The following is an 18444-nucleotide window of genomic DNA, read 5'->3' as shown; positions in this document are numbered from 1 at the left end:
AAAACAATCGCAACACCCTTGACAGAGCTTCAGGTCCAGGGGCAGCATTTACAGAGGCACCTACTCTCTGTGGTGCCTGAGAGGGAGCGCCTCTTTAAATTTGGTGCCCCAGGGCCTCCTTTGCCACATCTTAGTGCCAGCCTTGGGTGCCAGTGCCATCCTGATGCCAGCTTTAGTGTCTAGGGCTGTATTGCCCAGTAGTGTAGCTGGTACCTCCAAGTGGCTGTGGAACACAGTGCAACTGAGGTGTGCCGTAAGTGTAAAATATGTACTAGATTCATCCAAAAAAAGTAAAATAGCTCATTAAAATTTTTCTATTGATTACATTTTGAAATGGTAATATTTTGGATATGTTGAGTTAAATACAATATATTTATTAGGATTTCATTTGGCTTTTATTAATTTGGCCACTAGAAAATTAAAAATTATCAGCCAGGTGCAGTAGCTCATGTCTGTAATCTCTGCACTTTGGGAGGCAGAGGTGCTCAGATCACTTGAGCCCAGGAGTTCGAGACCAGCCTCGGTAACATGGCAAAACCCCATCTCTACAAAAATACAAAAATTAGCTGGATGTGGTGGTGCTCACCCATAGTCCCAGCTACTAGGGAGGCTGAGGGGGGAGGATTGTTTGAGCCTGGGAGGCGAAGGCTGCAGTGAGCCGTGATGCACTCCAGCAGGTAACAGACCAAGACCTGTCTCCAAAAAAAAATTTTCCATTACATTTGTGGCTCCCCTTATGTCTTTATTGGACAGCACTGTCCTCAAGTATTATAAATAATTCAAACTGGGCTAGGTGCTGTGGCTCACCCCTGTAATCCCAGCACTTTGGGAGGCTGAGGTGGGCAGATCATTTCAGGTCAGGGGTTTGAGACCAGCCTGGCCGACATGGTGAAACCCCATTTCTACTAAAAATACAAAAATTAGCCAGGCATGGTGGCAGGCACCTGTAATCTCAGCTACTTGGGCAGCTGAGGTGGGAGAATCGCTTGAACCCAGGAGATGGAGGCTGCCGTGAGCTGAGATTGTGCCATTGCGCTATAGCCTGGGTGACAGAGTGAGACTCCATCTAAAAAAAACAAAACACACAAAAAAAGAATTCATACTGATCAATGAGGAAAAGACAAAGAAGCCAATGGGAAATGGACAAAAGACATAATTAAATCCTTCACCAAAGAGGAAATCCAGACAGCCAATAGATGCATGGAAAGGTGGCCAGTCTTACTGGCAATCGGGAATGCGAAGTGAAAACACAATAACACTGTTTAAGCATCCGATTGGTGAAAATGCAAAGGTATTGGGAATTGGTGAGAATGAAGAAAAACTGTAACTTTCACCCATGAGTGGTGGAGTTGAAGTTGTTGCAGCCGCTTTGGAGAGGACTTTGGCTCATGTTCTACCCCCAGCTTGTCCACTTAGAGCACTGGTTCTCTCCTGGGGCAATTTTGCCTCCCAGGGTGCATTTGGCAATGTCTAGAGGCATTTTGGATTGTCATAAATGAGGGTAGAAGATGCTCCTGACATCTAATGGGTAGAGACCAGGGATTGCATAGTACAGGGGACAGCCCCCCCCGAATAAAGAATTATCTGGCCCCACATGTCAATAGTGCCCTGGTCGAAAAACTGACACAGGCGAGGATCGCAATTAATTTCCAGCTCAGGTGCATCAGGAGATACAGATCAAGGTTTTAATTTCAGTGCTCTCTGTATTTGTAGTCACAGAACTTTGGACACAGTGTCTTATCAGTTTAGGGGCATGGATGAACATGCAGAGACACTATAGTAGTCACGATGCATTTGTCAGTGATTTGGCTGAATGACGTCCAGCGCTGCGTGAATAAACCAAGTTTCAGGCTCAGATGTACATGGAGAGCGTTTTGTGCAAATATTTGGAATAGGAAATAATGCTCCCTATTAAATATATCGCTTGGGCACAGTGGCTCACGTCTGTAATCCTAGCACTTTGGGAGGACGAGGTGGGTGGATCACCTGAGGTCAGGAGTTTGAGACCAGCTTGGCCAACGTGGCGAAACCTGTCTCTACTAAAAATAAAAAAATTAGCTGGGTGTGGTGGCGGGAGACTGTAATCCCAGCTACCTGGGAGGCCGAGGCAGGAGAATTGCTTGAACCTGGGGGGTGGAGGTTGCGGTAAGCTGAGATTGCGCCACTGCACTTCAGCCTGGGCAGCAGAGCAAAACTCCTTCTCAAAATAAATAAATAAATAAATAAAAATATATTGTTTATGGATACATGCATATGTAATAAAAATTCAAAAGCAAAATCAGAGCATACACAGCTGCACCAAATAGTGATCACCTCTGGGAGGGATGGAGAAGAAAGTACAAAAACGCATTTCAACTTTTTCTGTAATGTTGATTCCTTTAAAAAGTTTGAAGCCGTTATGACAAAATATTGACCTTTGTTAATGTTACCAATGAAGACATGGGTGTTTATCTTACTTATCTTACTTTCTATTTTACTTGTCTCTATATTTGGACTTTTTCTCATAATAAACTCTGATACACACATACCAAAGGGCCCTTGGAACAGGGGCTGCCTGAGTCTAGGCAGCTCAGTGGGGGTTGTCCCTGTGTCTGTGTGGTTCGCCTGCTTTTCCCCAACACTGATCCGTGGTTAAGAGTTTGGTGCATGGAACGTTCCATGGGTTTCTTTATTATGAGCTGGCTTTGGAGAGGCAGTGGGCTGAAATGGTGGTGTCTGACCTGCGGTGCTGGGGCCACACCCTGCAGGGATTGACCCTTGGGTCCAGCCTCCCGGCCAGGAAGTCCTCTCCCCTTGCCACTTGCCACCCCTCTGCACTAGACCTGCACCTGACCTTTACCCTCCAAACTTCTAACAACACATCCCAGAAAGGATCTGGTTCAAGATACTAACAATCACACTTGGGGAGTGTATTTCAAGGAAAATAGATGGCATATCATAGAAATTGCAGACAAACCTGAACTCCGGGGGAGACCCTTCAGAAAGGAAGTTTGCTGCCTGGTCTTTGCAGTTGAATTCATTTGCCAGCCTTGAGACTTGATCGGGAAGGGTTTGCCTTGTATGACACCCAGTGCCTAGTGTAGTGTGGAATTTAAGGCCAGCAGTGGTGGTTGATATGCACACTTGGTCTTCTCTACAGGCCACATGTGTTGAAGATTCCCTGCCTTCCTGGGGCCTCCCTCTCATGCTCTTTCATTCTGTTTAGGCCCAGGGAAAGGATTCCTGCCTGTGGCGCCGGGCTTGAGGCTGCAGTACTCACCATTTTTCTATGATATGTTGAAGCAATGAACTGGTGTTGAGGGATCTTAGAATTTTTAAGACTTGTATGAAGTATCCTTTCCTTTGGAATCTTGTTTGGAGAATAGCTTAATTAGATGATGTCTTAGTCCGTTTAGGCTGCTATAGCAAAATACAGTAAACTGGGTGGCTTATAAACAATGGAGATTTATTTCTCACTGTTCTGGAGGCTGGGAAGTCCAAGATCATGGGCCTGCTTTCTGGTTCATAGACAGCACCTTCTTACTGTGTCCCCACAGGGTGGAGAGGGCAAGGCAGCTCTCTGGGTCCTCTTGTATAAGGGCACCAATCCTATTTATGAGGGCTCTGCCCTTATGACCTGGTTACCTCCCAGCGGCCACATCTCCTAATACCATCACCGTGAGGGTTAGGATTTCAACATATGAATTTTGAAGGGACACAAACGTTCCGCCCATGGCAGATGGTAAGGCTCTGTCACGAGAAGAACATTTGAGTCAATCTTCATTCACGCTGCCCGAGTATTCTTGCATTACCTGTGTGAACCGAACCAGGAAGTTGTCCCCTCACAGGGAATCCATCTCTCTTGTGCCGTTGCAGCTGCTGGACCAAATGCTATCATCGATGTTTATCCTGGATGCCCACCCCGTCCCCAGCGCAAGGTTCTTTTCTTAGACCCCTGATGATTTTAATTTGCATTGTCTTAAAACATCCTGAGATGATTGAAACTTGCCTAAAATAGTTTACCCAGCAAATCACACATGTGTTAGCAGGGGCTCATGGCAGCCTTTTAGAAATATAGTAGCTCTTTAGAGGCCAGAATTCTTGCATTCATTCATAAAGCCACATAGACATCTCCCCCGACCTATTGCTGGTGTTATCATGGGGTTTTATAGAAATGGAGTTTTAAGTATCTGAAATGTACTCTCTTCGTTCTTGGAATTTTTTCTCACACTCGAGCATGGTAACATCCTTTTTCTTCTGGGGCATCAGGATGATGGCTCCCCTACTGTGGTACCATAGGCCCCACGTGGCTCTGGGGCTCCCTGGGCCTCTGGTGCCTCAGTCTCTCCCCTGGCTGTCGTGGGCTCCCGCTTCTTCTTCTGCAGACTCTGCTGGGCCTCACGCAGCATCCGGCCCTCCTTTTTCCTTCAGACAGCTTTTGTTTGCATTTGTTTATAGTGGTTATTGTAAAACTATTTCTTAATGAGGATGTTATTTTTTTTTTTTTTTGAGACAGAGTCTTGCTCTGTCGCCCAGGCTGGAGTGCAGTGGCACGATCTCGGCTCACTGCAAGCTCCGCCTCCCGGGTTCATGCCATTCTCCTACCTCAGCCTCCTGAGTAGCTAGGACTACAGGTGCCTGCCACCACGCCCAGCTAATTTTTTTTTGTATTTTTTTAGTAGAGACGGGGTTTCACCGTGTTAGCCAGGAGAGGATGTTATTAATGTAAATATTGTGTTTGCTTACTTTTTTCAATGTTAATTAAAATGATATAATTTCCTCATGAATACAGCTTTGTTTTACATAAGAATTCTAACTGCACAGAATCATATGGGGTGGCTCACGCCTGTAATCCCAGCACTTTGGGAGGCCAAGGAGGGCAGATCACAAGGTCACGAGATTGAAAACATCCTGGCCAATATGGTGAAACCTCCATCTCTACTAAAAATACAAAAATTGGCTGGGCATGGTGGCATGCGCCTGTAGTCCCAGCTACTTAGGAAGCTGAGGCAGGAGAATTGCTTGAACCCAGGAGGTGGAGGTTGCAGTGAGCTGAGATCGTGTCAGTGCCCTCCAGCCTGGTGACAGAGAGAGACTCCATCTCAAAAAAAAAAAAAAAAAGTGAAAGTAGTTCTTCCAAAATGTTCCTTCCCCACCCCACCAACCCTGGATTAGTCAGGGGTCTCCAGAGAAATCGTGTGTGTGTGTGTGTATAAACATATATGTAGAGAAGGAGAGAGATTTGTTTTGAGGAACTGGCGTGTGTGATTGTAGGGGCTGGCAAGTACAAAACTTTTCCATGAAAAGTTCAAGATCTGGGTAAGAGTTGCAGTTTGACTCCCAAGGCAGCGCTGCCGGTCAAGTTTCTTCTTTCCAGGGTGTGGGGAGGCCAGCCTTTTTTCTCTTAAGGTCTTCAACTGATTGGATGAGGCCCACTCACATGACGGAGGGCATCTACTTTACTCAAAGTCTGTTGATTTAAATATCAGTCTCATTTAAAGAATACCTTCACAGAAATAGCTAGAATAATGTTTGACCAAATACCTACGTACTGTGGCCTAGCCAAGTTGATACATGAAATTAACCATCACACACCTCCCATTCATCTTCCTTCTGTTCTTAATATTTTGGTGTGGTTCTTCTAGATGCTGTCTCACTGTCTTACCCAGGCTGGTCTCAAACTCCTGGCCTCAAGTGGTCTTCCCACCTTGGCCTCCTAACGTGCTGGAATTATAGACATGACCCACTGCACCTGGCCTCATTTAATTTGTTAATATAATAAGTGATGTTCTGGCTGGGTGCCATGGCTCACACCTGTAATCCCAACACTTTGGGAGGCTGAGGTGGGTGGATCATTCGAGGTCAGGAGTTTGAGACCAGCCTGGCTAACATGGTAAAACCCTGTCCCTACTAAAAATACAAAAATTAGCCGGGCTTGGTGGCAGGCACCTGTAGTCCTAGCTACTCGGGAGTCTGAGGCAGGAGAATTGCTTGAACCCAGGAGGCAGAGGTTGCAGTGAGCCAAGATCACACCACTGCATTCCAGCCTGGGCAACAGAGCAAAACTCCATCTCAAAAAAAAAAAAAAGTGATGTTCTTAGGTTTCTAAATATTATATCAGCCTTCCCAAGGTGGCTGTCAGCAGGTGCCTGCTGCACATTTTGGGAAGTTTTACCTTAGGAAGCTGGAGGAGTGTGGTGGGGAGAAGGAGGTGCTAGTAGTCCAGAGCAGAACCCTTCACTGGTTGAGGTGAGAAGGAGGGAAGAGTAGGGTGGTCCTGAAAGAGACCTAATTCAGGAGCCAGATACTTCCGGAACCCTGAGAGTGTCTCTCTTGTATCCACCTAGGGAAGGCATTCGTTTTAACCTGAGCCCTTTAAGTGCAGGTTGGATATCAGGGTTGGCAAAGGCAGATGCCATCTGGGACCTTCCTGAAGAGCAGGTTAGCATATTCCAGGCTGGAATATGCTAAAAGCTTTCAAAATACCTATTTTCTTTAATCCAGAAATCCTGCTTCTAACAATGTCTCCTGAGAAAAGAAGAAACAAAATACACAAAGCCTTAGCTCTAGGGGTTTTCATTGCAGGTTTTACTCATAAGAAAGAAAGTGAGAAACAGATCATCTGAGTATCCAAGAATAGGGATTTGTTAAATAAAGACAATTCTACCCCACATAGAATAGGATAGTCTGTATCTACCAGGAATTTTGACACAGAGTTACTTTTATTGATGTGAAGATATTGCTGATATAGTCCTAACTAAGACATATAGCAAATGGTCCTGTTTTAGTTTAAAGAAAAATGTGTGCATATGTGTGTGTCTGGTCTATAACTTTTTTTCTTCTTTTTAATTTTTGGATCTTTTTCTGCAATATGAGCTACTTGTGTAATTATATGCAAAGGAAGATGTTACATTATGTTCAATATGTTTTATTTATAAGTCAGGAAATTGTAGAATACTAGAGCAATATCTCCATCCAAAGAAGTTAAAAATGATTTTTGGGTGCTCCCTGGTGGGATGACAAGTTTTCCGGCACATTTATGCAAAAGCAGGTGGGTAGGTTAGCTGGGAGAATGGAGGTGGTGGTGGCAGCGAACTCTTAGTTCCCAGAGAGGCTGAAAACCTCAGTGGCTTCTAAGTAGAGCCTGCCTGCAGCCCACTCTTTTCTATTTAAAATTAGATTATTTGAAACATTTCACCGTATAGATGGAATGACCTATTTCAAAGGGTGCATAAGCTAGATTATATTAAAGAGGCTTTACCATAGTCAACAGTTATAGAGTTGATTATGCTGTGGTATGGATGTCAGTGTTAGAAAATCAATGGTGTTCTGTAGAACTTTAAACATGTGAATATTTGTGATTTAATATTCTTCTGTGGGGCAACTAGGAGCCTTATTGAGATAAGTGGGCAGGGCTACTCGAGTCCTCTTGTTGTTCCATGAAAAATTATATTCTTACTAAAAATTGGCCGGGTGTGTTGGCTCACGCCTGTAATCCCAGCACTTTGGGAGACTGAGGTGGGTAGATCACGAGGTCAGGGGTTCGAGACCACCCTGACCAACATGATGAAACTCTGTCTGTACTAAAAATACAAAATTAGCCGGGCGTGGTGGCACATGACTGTAATCCCAGTTACTCGAGAGACTGAGGCAGGAGAATCGCTTGAACCCAGGAGGTGGAGGTTGCAATGAGCTGAAATCGCACCATTGCACTCTAGCCTGGGCAACAAGAGTGAAACTCTGTCTCAAAAAAAAAAAAAAAAAAAAAAATCTGGTGAAAATTGGGCTGGGCCACTGTGGAGTTGCTCTCAACATAAACTTTGTGTCTCTCATGCAGTGGTGGTGTGACTGGCAGTGCCAAGAGTGACACTTGATTGCCTGGTCATTAGCTCCTACCCTAGGTTGAATTTTAGCATCTCACTGTATCTACGTCTGTGAGGCGGTGAGCCTCACACCTGAGTCTACACTGTTTTCCTTTGTTACGAGGTCTCTTCGTCAACTTGGGTTGCTGCAACAAAGCACCATAGACTGGGTACTTATTCAGAATGGAAGTTTATTCCTCACAGTTCTAGAAGTCCAAGATCTTTTACAGAGTGGAAATTTATTTCTCACAGTTCTGGAGGCTGGAAGCCCAGGATCAGGGCGCTAGCATGGTGGGGTTCTGGCCCGGGCCCTCTTCCAGGATGCAGACTGCAGACTTCTCTCTGTGTCCTTACATGGAGGAAAAAGGCACAAGAGAGCTCTTGAGGTCCTTTTTATAGGACGCTAATCCCATTCATGAGGGCTCCACCCTCGTGATCTAATCACCCCACCAAAGCCCCACTTCCTGTGCCATTCCACTGGGAGCTAGGATTTTAACATTTGGTAATACTTAATTAATAGATCTACAAAATCAGCTATCAGTGTATGTATCCAGCTTGGTTCTCTCTCCATGACTCCACGCTGCTATTCATCTCTACCTGACGTCACCACTGGGTTGTCCAGAGACAGTCTCCTACAGTACGCTGAAGTCTGCGTGCCATCTGTCCCCACGCCCGCTCTGTCCCACATCCTGCCCCTCTCATTTGATGGCAACTGCATCCTCTCAGCTGCTAGGGCCGAAACTCTGGGGTCATCCTGGACTCTTTTTCTATTCAACCTCACCTCCATTCTAACAGCAAATCTTCCTTTCCAGAATCCAAATTCGCCTCCCCAGCTGCTGCCCCCACCCTGGTGTGACACCATCCTCGCCTGCCTGGCCCCACAGTGGTCTCCCATCAGCCCCCTTCCTCCACCCCATTCTTCTAGAGCCTGTTTCCCACCCAGCAGCCAGAGTGGATGCAGATGATTGGCAGCCGATGGCTCAGGACACTCCCCCTACTCAGGGGGTCCCCAGGGCCCTGTCCACGGTCTCTGAGACCTCCTGTTGCCTCCCGGACCCGGGTTACTCCTCTTCTTCTCACTCACTCTGCTCTAGCCCTGCCGGCCAGTGGGCTGCTCCCTGGATGCACCAGGCACAGTCCTGAGTTGGGGCCCTTGCTCGAGCTGTTTCCTCTACTGGGGCATTTTCCCCTCTCTGTATCCCTGTGGCCCATTGCCTTGCCTCTTTCACACACGGACCCCAACATCACCTCTGCCAAGCCCAGCCTGACCACTCTATTCCCTAGAGAGCTGCACCCGCCCTGCACACACCTTTTTCACCCCATCGCCGTCTGCTGTGCTCTGTCATTTATTTCTCTACGAGCCCCATAGTTGGTGTGTTTCCCTCCCTGGAGAAAGCACACCCCAGGAGGGCTGAGACCTTAGCAGTTCACTGATGTTTTCACGTCTAGGCCCTCACTCGAGTCAGTGCTCAACACACATTTGAGAAGGATCGAGCGGCTGGCTCACTCTAAACCATCTCTGAGAATTGGGACTCCAGGTCTCTGTCATTGCCTTGTCCAGCCCCCTGGAGGGTAGTGGGTGCCCCTCGGGGTCCCCAGTGCTGACCCACCATGCTCCGACTCTGCCCCTCTGACCCGCTTCCCCTCTTCATTTCTAGACCGGCCTTATTGTCGCCTGCTACCACGGCTTTGTGGATACCGTGGTGGCCTTAGCAGAGTGCCCCCACGTTGACGTCAACTGGCAGGACAGCGAGGGGAACACAGCCCTAATCACAGCTGCACAGGCAGGTAAGAGCTGGCTTTCCCCTTTCCTCTCAGAGTCGTGGCCAGAGCACCGCCGCCGGGCAGCCCGGGCTCCCGGTGCGATGCAGTCAGGATGGAAATGATCAGAAACCATGTCCTGCTACCAAGGGGTGCCAGGGAAGGGCTGATCGCTGTGACCACACGCTATGCATTTACCCACTTGTTCAGAATTCAGTATGGGCAGATCAAGTTCCGATACTGCCCAAAGTTTTTGAATATGAATCTGTACCAGAAAGCCACCCTTGTCACCGCTTCACCTGAAGCCTCACACTCCATCCTGCTCCCAAAGACTGGGGGTGGCACGAGGCTGGCAGACCCACCAGTGGAAGAGACACAATCATGTGTCTCAGTGATAGTTAATCATGAAAGTAGACACGTGTAGAAGGTGACTTTGCACTTCACCTGTAGAGTTAAAGAAACGCCAGGAACTATTTCTGAGAGCTGTTAGAGTATCCGTGTAACAAGCTGAGATGAAATCAGTGGGGGCATCTTGTGAGCGGGTATCCAAGCATGTAGCCCTCAGCCCATCAGTCATCAAGAGGACGGTGCTTATGTCAATATTGCCAAGTGCATTGCGACTCTCCTGCTTTGGAACTGTATCCAGACATTTTTTTTGAGGACAGACATGAAACCTATGCTTGCCTCTTCATAATCACACTTCATTTGGAACAGTGGTCTTGACCAGGTTTATCACTGACCCCTTTCACATTTCTTGGCCTCCAAAGATTCTGTCTGTTTCATCGGTCAAGTTCTCAGTTGCAAGCAAAGAAGCTGCCTGCGGCTGAGCCAGGAAGAACAGGCGCTTGTGTGTTGAAGGAAGGAGGGGAAGCTTACACGGTTGTCGGGTTGTTGAGAATCCCACGCAGGGCCTGGAAACTGGAGGAAGTGCCTCCAACCACACTGTATGTTGATTCTGGTTGGGAAATGGCGTTGCTGTCACCAAAAGGAGACCTCCTTGTCCCTTGTTGCTTCACAAGCCCCTGGACCAAAGCCACCCTGGGTGGATCTGATGGGTGGGGGGCCAGCCAGGGAGGCTGGAAAAACCAGTGTTTGACAGTTTCATCCCCTGTGGTGGGAGTGGTCTGGGCACCCCACTTTTCAATCAAGACAAATAGAGTGGGGGAACTCTTCAAACTTAGAAAGGGCCAGGGGCTGTGCTAACATGTGTTCACCTCCTCAGGTTTCGAAGCGTGAGGCATCACTTCCATGGAGGATTCCAGGCTTTGAAAACCTAGCAAGAGTGTGAAAGGGCTTTGTAAGGCATTCAGTGATTCGTTTCCTCTCGTGGGCCAGCTGCCATGTCAGGGACCAAGGATACAGAATTGCAGGGCAGCCCCGTCCTTGAGTAATTCTGCAGCTCATGGGACAGAAACACACGAAGCCCAGCACCATCTGTCTGCCGGAGCTCAGTGCTGTGGGATGAGAACACTCTATCTAGCCTGAAGTTCATGATAAGGTCTTGCAAGAAGGGGATTTGAGCTGGGGCTGAGAGGGAGCCGGGCAGTTCTCAGGAATGGCGAGTCTTAGGGACAGTGTAGGTGGGCATGGCTGTAGGATGGCGTGTGTCTAGGAGAGATGAGGGAAGGATGGGGACCAGACCATTAAGGGTCTAAGCCCAATGCAAGGGAATGTATTTCAGTAGCGTGAGGCTGCGTGAGTGGTGACAGGGGTGAGAGGATCCCAGGGGCGTAGCAGAGGGCTCAGAGCATGGGGAAGGGCCGGGAGCTGTGTGGCTGGAAACACAGTTGGCGGTGGTGGTGATGCGGGCCATGGAGGAGAGCTGGGGGTCTAGGATGGCTTTGGGCTTTGGGACAGGGGGTAACACCAACTGCAAAGGGCATATAAGTAAAAGAAGATGAATGGGAGGAACATTGGTTTTGAGCTGGCTATCATGACTTTGAAATGCTCTGAGACCTCTAAGTAAAGAGAGCAAGTCAGGAAGAGATGGAGCTCCAAAATCTGGTCCCTGCTAGAAATACAGATGAGGGACAGGTGTTGCTGGTGAGAGCTGGGACAAGGATTAGGTCATGACAATATGAGAATGTACGATAAGAGGGGATTTCTTTTCTTACTGATCTGCCAGAGCTCTTTGTGTGTTAGAGATAATAGCTGTGCTTTGATACCCATGAGGTGCTTTCCAAAGTCTTGCCTGTTTGCAGGTGTTTTGATTTAATATTCACCCATGATTGTTTCTTCAGAGTCAGGAGCACATCGTATATTTTTGGCAAGAATATGGCATTGGCCATGATATGTCCTTGGTGTGTCCTATCAGGAGCACATACTGCCAGTTTGTCCTGGTGTGGGTGATGCTAAATTTGACGAACTGCTTACATTTCTCCATTTTAAAGGCAGATATTTCCCCTCTGTAATTAATAAGTAATCTGCAAGGTGATACTTAGAGATTGTATGAATATCCTGTTTCCCCACCAGTTTTTGCCATTGATAATCCTTTTCTGAATCATTTATTTTACACTTATTATCTGATATTTTTCTATAAAGAAGAGCTTTCCTTTAGCCCCACCCTTTTTTTGGTACCATTACTCATTTTTTTAAAATTTCGTGTGTTCTACTTCAATAACGCCTTTGTTCTTTTCAGTGCTGAAGTTATCCCAAACCCAGCCAGTTGGTAACCCTGAAGATGGCTCCAGTGTCCTTTTGTCATATTTCTGTCAGTTTTGAGTATTTTCTTGATTTATGGCACACCAAAGTGTTCCACATTCTCCCTGGACTGTCCCAGTCCCTGTCTGTAACCAGCTGTATCTTCAAGGAATGATAGTTCTTTTTTTAGTGAGGAATGGTATTTAGAAACCAAAATCTGGGCTCTAGCTGTGCTCATTCGCACTAAATGTTATTGCTTCTGGCATTTCAGTAAGCAGAGTTAGAAAAAAAAATATTTAAAAAATAAGGATACCTCCAATCCAAATGCAACACCATAGTATTCCTCCTCTTCACCCTTTCCATGTGCTTCCCCCATTCTTTGTCGGCAAGAAACCTGGTTTGCAGCAATCACAATGCATTTACCCATTTTCCTGTCCTACGACAAATGTGCATAAAGTGGTGATACTAAAGGATAATTTTCAAAAGCTTAAAAATTTGACTCTTAGGTGGATAGAAAGTGAAAACTCATTAATTAGTGATGGGCTAGTAATTAGTTAAGGCCAGTTCAAAGGAAATTTGAAGAACAGGCACATAGAGGCAATCACAAATGCTGAAATACATCTGCTAATAGATGCAAAACTGGTTAATATCCTATAAGGCAATAGAATATAATGTTGTGGGTTATCTTTTCTATAAGGTGATGTTATGGACTGAATGTTTATGTCTTCCCCCACAAATTCATATGTTGAAACCCCAACTCCCAATATGATGCATTAGAAGGTGGGGATTTGGGGAAGTAATTAAGTTTAGAAGAGATCATGAGAGTAGGGCCACCATGATGGGATTAGTGTCCTTATAAAAGAGGAAGAGACCAGAGCTTGCTCCTTCCCCACCATGTGAGGACACAGTGAGAAGACAGCTGCCTGCAAACAGGAGGAGGAGCCTCATCAGCAAAGGAATCTGTTGGTGCCTTGTTCTTGAACTTCACAGTCTCCAGAACTGTGAGAAATAAATGTCTATTGTTTAAGCCACCTAGCCTATGGTATTTTGTTATAGCAGCCTGAGCTATAACAGGAAGTAAATTATATCTCTACCAGATACAATGCAATTGCCTTGCTGTGGACAATCAGTTTTACAGCTTAACTTCTACCTCTGTAGAGTTGTGGAGCAGCCTAGGAACTAAATACTGCCAGAGGGTCCCCTGGACAGCACCCAGAACCCAGCATCCAGCACCAGCACTTCCCTGGAGGGAAAAGAGACCCAGTCACCTCATTAGCTCAGTTTCCAGCTATGAACAGTTTTTTTTTTTAACCAGAGTCAGAAATTAGAATACCACCACTGCTACCAGCATCAGACCTAAGTAAAAGCCCATATTTCTTTGTGGTTGTTTTCTTCCAACATATTCTACCAAAAGTTATTGGTCTTATAGCGCCATATTAAAAAACGCAGTTAAATTTTTTTAACTTTATGCAGTCTCTCCAGATTTCAAATTGCTTCCCTTTCCACAAATGCTTATGTTTTTCACTGAGTCAGTGACCTATTGAATTTTTCTAAGAATATGGATTGTTAAAATTTGAAAAATGTTCTTTTGCTTCTTGCAATAAACCAATTTCATTTTTAAAATTGTTTCCTAGGCACTAGACAACCGGGGAGCAATCGATCTATTTCAGATGAAGTTGCTGCCCTGAAACCTGTAGCCCAGCCCCTTCTTTTTGAATCTCACTGTCTTTACAGTGATCCAGGGTTGTTTTTTGTTTTTGCTTTTTTTTTTTTTTTTTTTCTGGCTTGCTCATTCTTCTGCAGGGACTGCACTCATCCTTCTCTGGTTTATTTTAAGTCAAGGATGACACAGGTCCTCTTGGAGATTGGAGGGCTCTCTGGCAAAGGAAGAAGGAAAGGGCTCCAGCTGATTTCCATCCAGGCTTAGCGCCCAGCAGCCTGGGGCATGGTGGGAAGAACTCGGGGCCAGGTGCAGGCCCTGCAGCCACTCCCCTCCTGGGCTGTGTAGTTTTACTTCCAAGTTGAGTGTGGCATGGGAGCCTGTAACAACCAAGGAGGAGCCCCCATCCTTTGCCTGGTGGGACCTCAGGGGGAAGGTGGCCTCGGGAGCTTAGTGCCCTCCCTGGCCTCATGTGCCTGGGGTGTTGAAAAATGGCATCAGTGGGTCTCAAAGCATCCCCATAGACCACCTCTCCTTTTCTGCCCTTCTATCTGTGGGGCATTGCCATAATTTTGCAGGGTTCACTGAATTAGGTGTAATACCCCATCCTCCTCATCAACAGAGGCCTGTCCCTGCCATCTTCCTTAAGGAACAGAAGTTGGGTGGTGTCCCTCGATGGTTCTAGTCACATTCCTGGCTTCTCTCTGTTGCCTTTGGTCACAGATGGTGTCTTCATCTGCTCAGGCTGTGATAAAGGAAATAAGCAGCTCTCTGGGGCCTCTTTTGTGAGGGCACTAATCCCACCACGAGGACCCCTCCCTCAGGACCTAATCACCTCCCAAAGCCACCTGCTGTAGTGTCATCCTGGAGGCAGGATTTTCGCACAGGAATTTCAGAGGACAGAAACATTCAGACTGTGGCAGTGGGAAGCTGGGTAGGAGGGAAGATTCCTATGTTCTCAGCTCTCTTGGGAGCTGGCCCACCCAGGGGTAGCCATGCTGCCAGACAGAGCTGGAGTCCAAGTCAGGTAGCAGGATCGGGTGGCCGGGGTATGTACCAGGGTCTGGGCTATCCTGAGGGCAGGATCACAGCTGGAAACCTGCCTGGGTGGACAGGAGGAGGCGGGCAGAGGCCTCAGCCATTATCCTGCTTCCTCCACTTGGCCTGGCTGATGTTCTTGGAGGCTGATTTTAAAATACAATACACAGTGTTTGGGGGGAAAATAACCCCACATGAGCAAGGAAATTACAGGTGAATATCTCTTCCACCTCACTGTCAGCCCTCTCTTCAGTCTGCTCTCTGGAGATAACTGTTGTTAATGATTTGATGCCTAGATGGGTTTTTACTCTGCCTTTTCAATTTAAATAAAATCATTATTTTAATGTATTTTTTCTTTACTTCTTGTTTTCTTTCTTTCTTTCTTTCTTTCTTTCTTTTTTTTTTTTTTTTTTTTTGAGTCTGAGTCTTGCTCTATCGCCCAGGCTGGGGTGCAGTGGCACAATCTCAGCTCTCTACAACCTCTACTTCCCAGGTTCAAGCGATTCTCTTGCCTCAGCCTCCCGAGTAGCTGGGATTATAGGCGCCAGTCACCGTGCCCAGCTACTTTTTGTATTTTCAGCAGAGGTGGGGTTTCACCATGTAGGCCAGACTGGTTTCGAACTCCTGACCTCAAGTGATCCGCCCACCTTGGCCTCCCAAAGTGCTGGAATTACAGGCGTGAGCCACCGGGCCTGGCCTTTTTTTTCTTTTTTACTGGCTTTTGTTATCTTCCCCTATTTACTGATGTGCTTGAGCTCTCTGTGGCCGCCACTGTGTGCACCCACCCTCTGGCCTGGGCTCTGATCCCTGGACACCCAACCTAGGCCGCTGCCTAAGGCTTTGGGACTGAATTGTTGAGGTTGCATAGGGAGGCAGAGGGGAGAGGGACTTTACACCATTTAAACAAACACAGATTAAAAAGCTTCCTTGTGTGTGTCTTAATTGCCTCAGTGTGCCGAAGAGATTTTCCCTAATTTCTTTCTGAACCTCCAGGGGCTGCCCCTGTCCCCATGAGCATAGTTGCCTTAGACACTGGCTCCCAGCCTTGTGCCTCCAGCGTCAGCATCACCTGGGCTGGCTCATGTGAGCATTAACACAGATCTGGTGGAAACACAGACTGCCAGGCCCTGCCCCTGGAGTCTTTCTTTGAATAGGCCTGGGGTGGGGCCCAAGAATGAGCAGATCAACAGGTTTCCTGGTGAGGCTGATGCCACTGGCCCAGGGACCCCACATTGAGGATGGAGAGCTTTGAGGATTTTATGCCTGATGACGGCAAAGGACCCCTCTCAGTGGGCACTGAAGACCAGCAGAGTCCCAGACCCCACGAGAGATGTTGTCAGACAGACACAGAGGCATCACGGAATTAAAGTGAAAATGAGGAAAGCAGGTGAGCATGTGTTCATGACTTTCGTGTGCTGTTTTGCCAAAGAGGCTGTTTAGGCCCAATCAGGTGATGTCCCATTTTAATCAATTTCATAACCAGTTTTATTTCTTTGATGATTTGTTAATTTCAAAAGCTGTCCATGCATATGTGCTTATAGCCAAAAATGACTACAAAAGTATTATCAGGGAGGAAGAAAAAGATCCCTTCTCTGTCTTCCAAATATTCCAGCTCCCTTATCAGCCTCTTCAGACCTCATTCGGTCCTTTCCAAACACACACGTACGTATGTGCGCTTTGTATTCACATGACTAGGCTAGTGCTGTTGAGACTGTGTTTTCAGTGGTTTTGTTCACTTGGTTATTAATCTATAAGCTCCTGCTGCGTCGGTGTCCCTGAGCCCTGCCAGGCGCTCGTAGCCCTGCCTTCCTGCACGGGGATGTGTGGCTCATGCCCGGTTTCCCACCAAGACTTCAAGTTTGCGAGGCTGCGTTCTGACTGGCCTTCACTCACTGTGGTGGACCCGGCTCTCAGGCCAGTCCTTGGACATGAAGTACTTGCTTCTTAAATATTTGTTGGAAAAGAGGATGTTGTGTAAAATGCATGAACCGTGGTAGACTTAACTGTCCCAGTTACTGGACAGGTGGGCTTTGGAGTTAACCAACGGCAGCAAGGCTGTAGTGAAGTCTTTGGATCTGGGGTGCATCTCTGAGGAGAGCGTGTTAGGATCCTGGCAGGAAGCATGTTGAGTGACAGGTGGGCTCAGAGGGCTGAACAGAGGAATTGATGAGGGCCTGTCAATTACAGGGGGAAGGGCAGAGTTAAGGGAACCAACATTGAAACGATTAAGGGGAGGGACTCCGCAGAGACTGACCCAGGCCAAGAAGCTGGAACCCGAGAGGCAGCCTTGGCCTAGAACCCCAGCCAGGGGCCGGAGTGGGAGGCAGGGCCAGATATCCCGCTCCTTCCACCCTGGTCCCCTGCTGAGCCAACCCAGAAACCTCACTGGGGCGGAAACTGGGCAGGTGCTGTTGGTGCAGGTCAGCTTCCTAGGCCGAAAGCAGGGCAAGGAAGAGGAGAAGCAATGTGCAGACACACTCTTAGAAAAGAATTGCTTCAGCAAGGGCTGTGCCTGTTTTAAATGTATGCAGCTGCCAAGTGGCCTTTAGAAAGCTGTGGCGATTTCTCCTTTCCCCTGAGTGTCCAAGAGTGTTCTTGCCAGCCCTGGCTGAGATCAGTCTTTTCAGTATTTCCCTACTCAAAATGAACCAAAACTCTGGTTTTCAGTTGTATTTCCCCAGCTCTCTTTTGAGCCTAGTACCTGTTAGGATGCTTTTGGCTTCAACCACAAGGACACTGCCTTCTCTTGCAACACAAGACATCTGCGGGCGATGTTGCAGGGTTGCTTCACTGAGTAGCTGGGTGATGCTGGGACCTAGAGCCACTTCTCAGAAATACATTCGCTTTTTCCTTCATGGTCCCAAGGTGGCCCCAGCTGCTAGAAGTGCCACGGCTTCACATTGCAACACTCAGGGACATCAAGGAAGAGGAGCAAATCCCTGTCGGCGTTTCCCTTTATAAGACAGGAAAACATTTCCAGAAGGCTCCAGCAGAGTATCGTTGCCATCTCACCAACCAGGGTTGCGTCACAAGCCCGTGCCAAACCAGTGATGGAGGATGGCTTGTGTAGACAGCAGTCGCACTAAGCAGAATCAGCATTGTGAAGCACAATCTTAAAGCAACCATATGTTTATATTATTTGCTATGGCAACTGGGTTGGTTGTCTGAGAGTTGGAAGCTCTGGGTTTCTGGAGGACACAGCATTTATGAGTACGAATTCGGATGCAAATGCCTTCATCTGCCTTTTGAGTGTTCTCTAAAAAGTCTAATTTCCTCGGCTATTTAATGCACAATAAAAATACAGCCAAATCTGTACTAGGTCTGTAAATGGAGAGAACGTATGAAAATAAATCCTCATGTAATCCCTAAGTCTCATTTAGCCAGTCATTTCAACTTTCACCACCGCTCCACTAACAAAAATAAAATAAGATAACCAAAGAAAGGAACAAGAAGTCCCATGGATAGAGTTGTGTGTTTGTTTCTGTTTCCTTGTTGTGCTTTAAC

At 47.0% G+C, this 18444-nt stretch overlaps 1 protein-coding gene across 1 annotated transcript in view; it reads left to right on the top strand.

Moving 5' to 3' along the window:
• Window positions 1-18444, top strand: part of ANKRD33B (ankyrin repeat domain 33B) — a 93008-nt gene that overhangs the window by 44709 nt on the left and 29855 nt on the right. The window contains exon 2 of the mRNA XM_031003459.3: window positions 9500-9629. Within this exon, the coding sequence (XP_030859319.2) occupies window positions 9500-9629 (130 nt within the window). The remainder of the gene's footprint in view (window positions 1-9499; window positions 9630-18444) is intronic.

This window comes from Gorilla gorilla, chromosome 19, assembly GCF_029281585.2.
Source record: "Gorilla gorilla gorilla isolate KB3781 chromosome 19, NHGRI_mGorGor1-v2.1_pri, whole genome shotgun sequence".
NCBI classification, from domain to species: Eukaryota; Metazoa; Chordata; class Mammalia; order Primates; family Hominidae; genus Gorilla; species Gorilla gorilla.
This window is presented reverse-complemented; position numbering and strand designations above follow the sequence as displayed.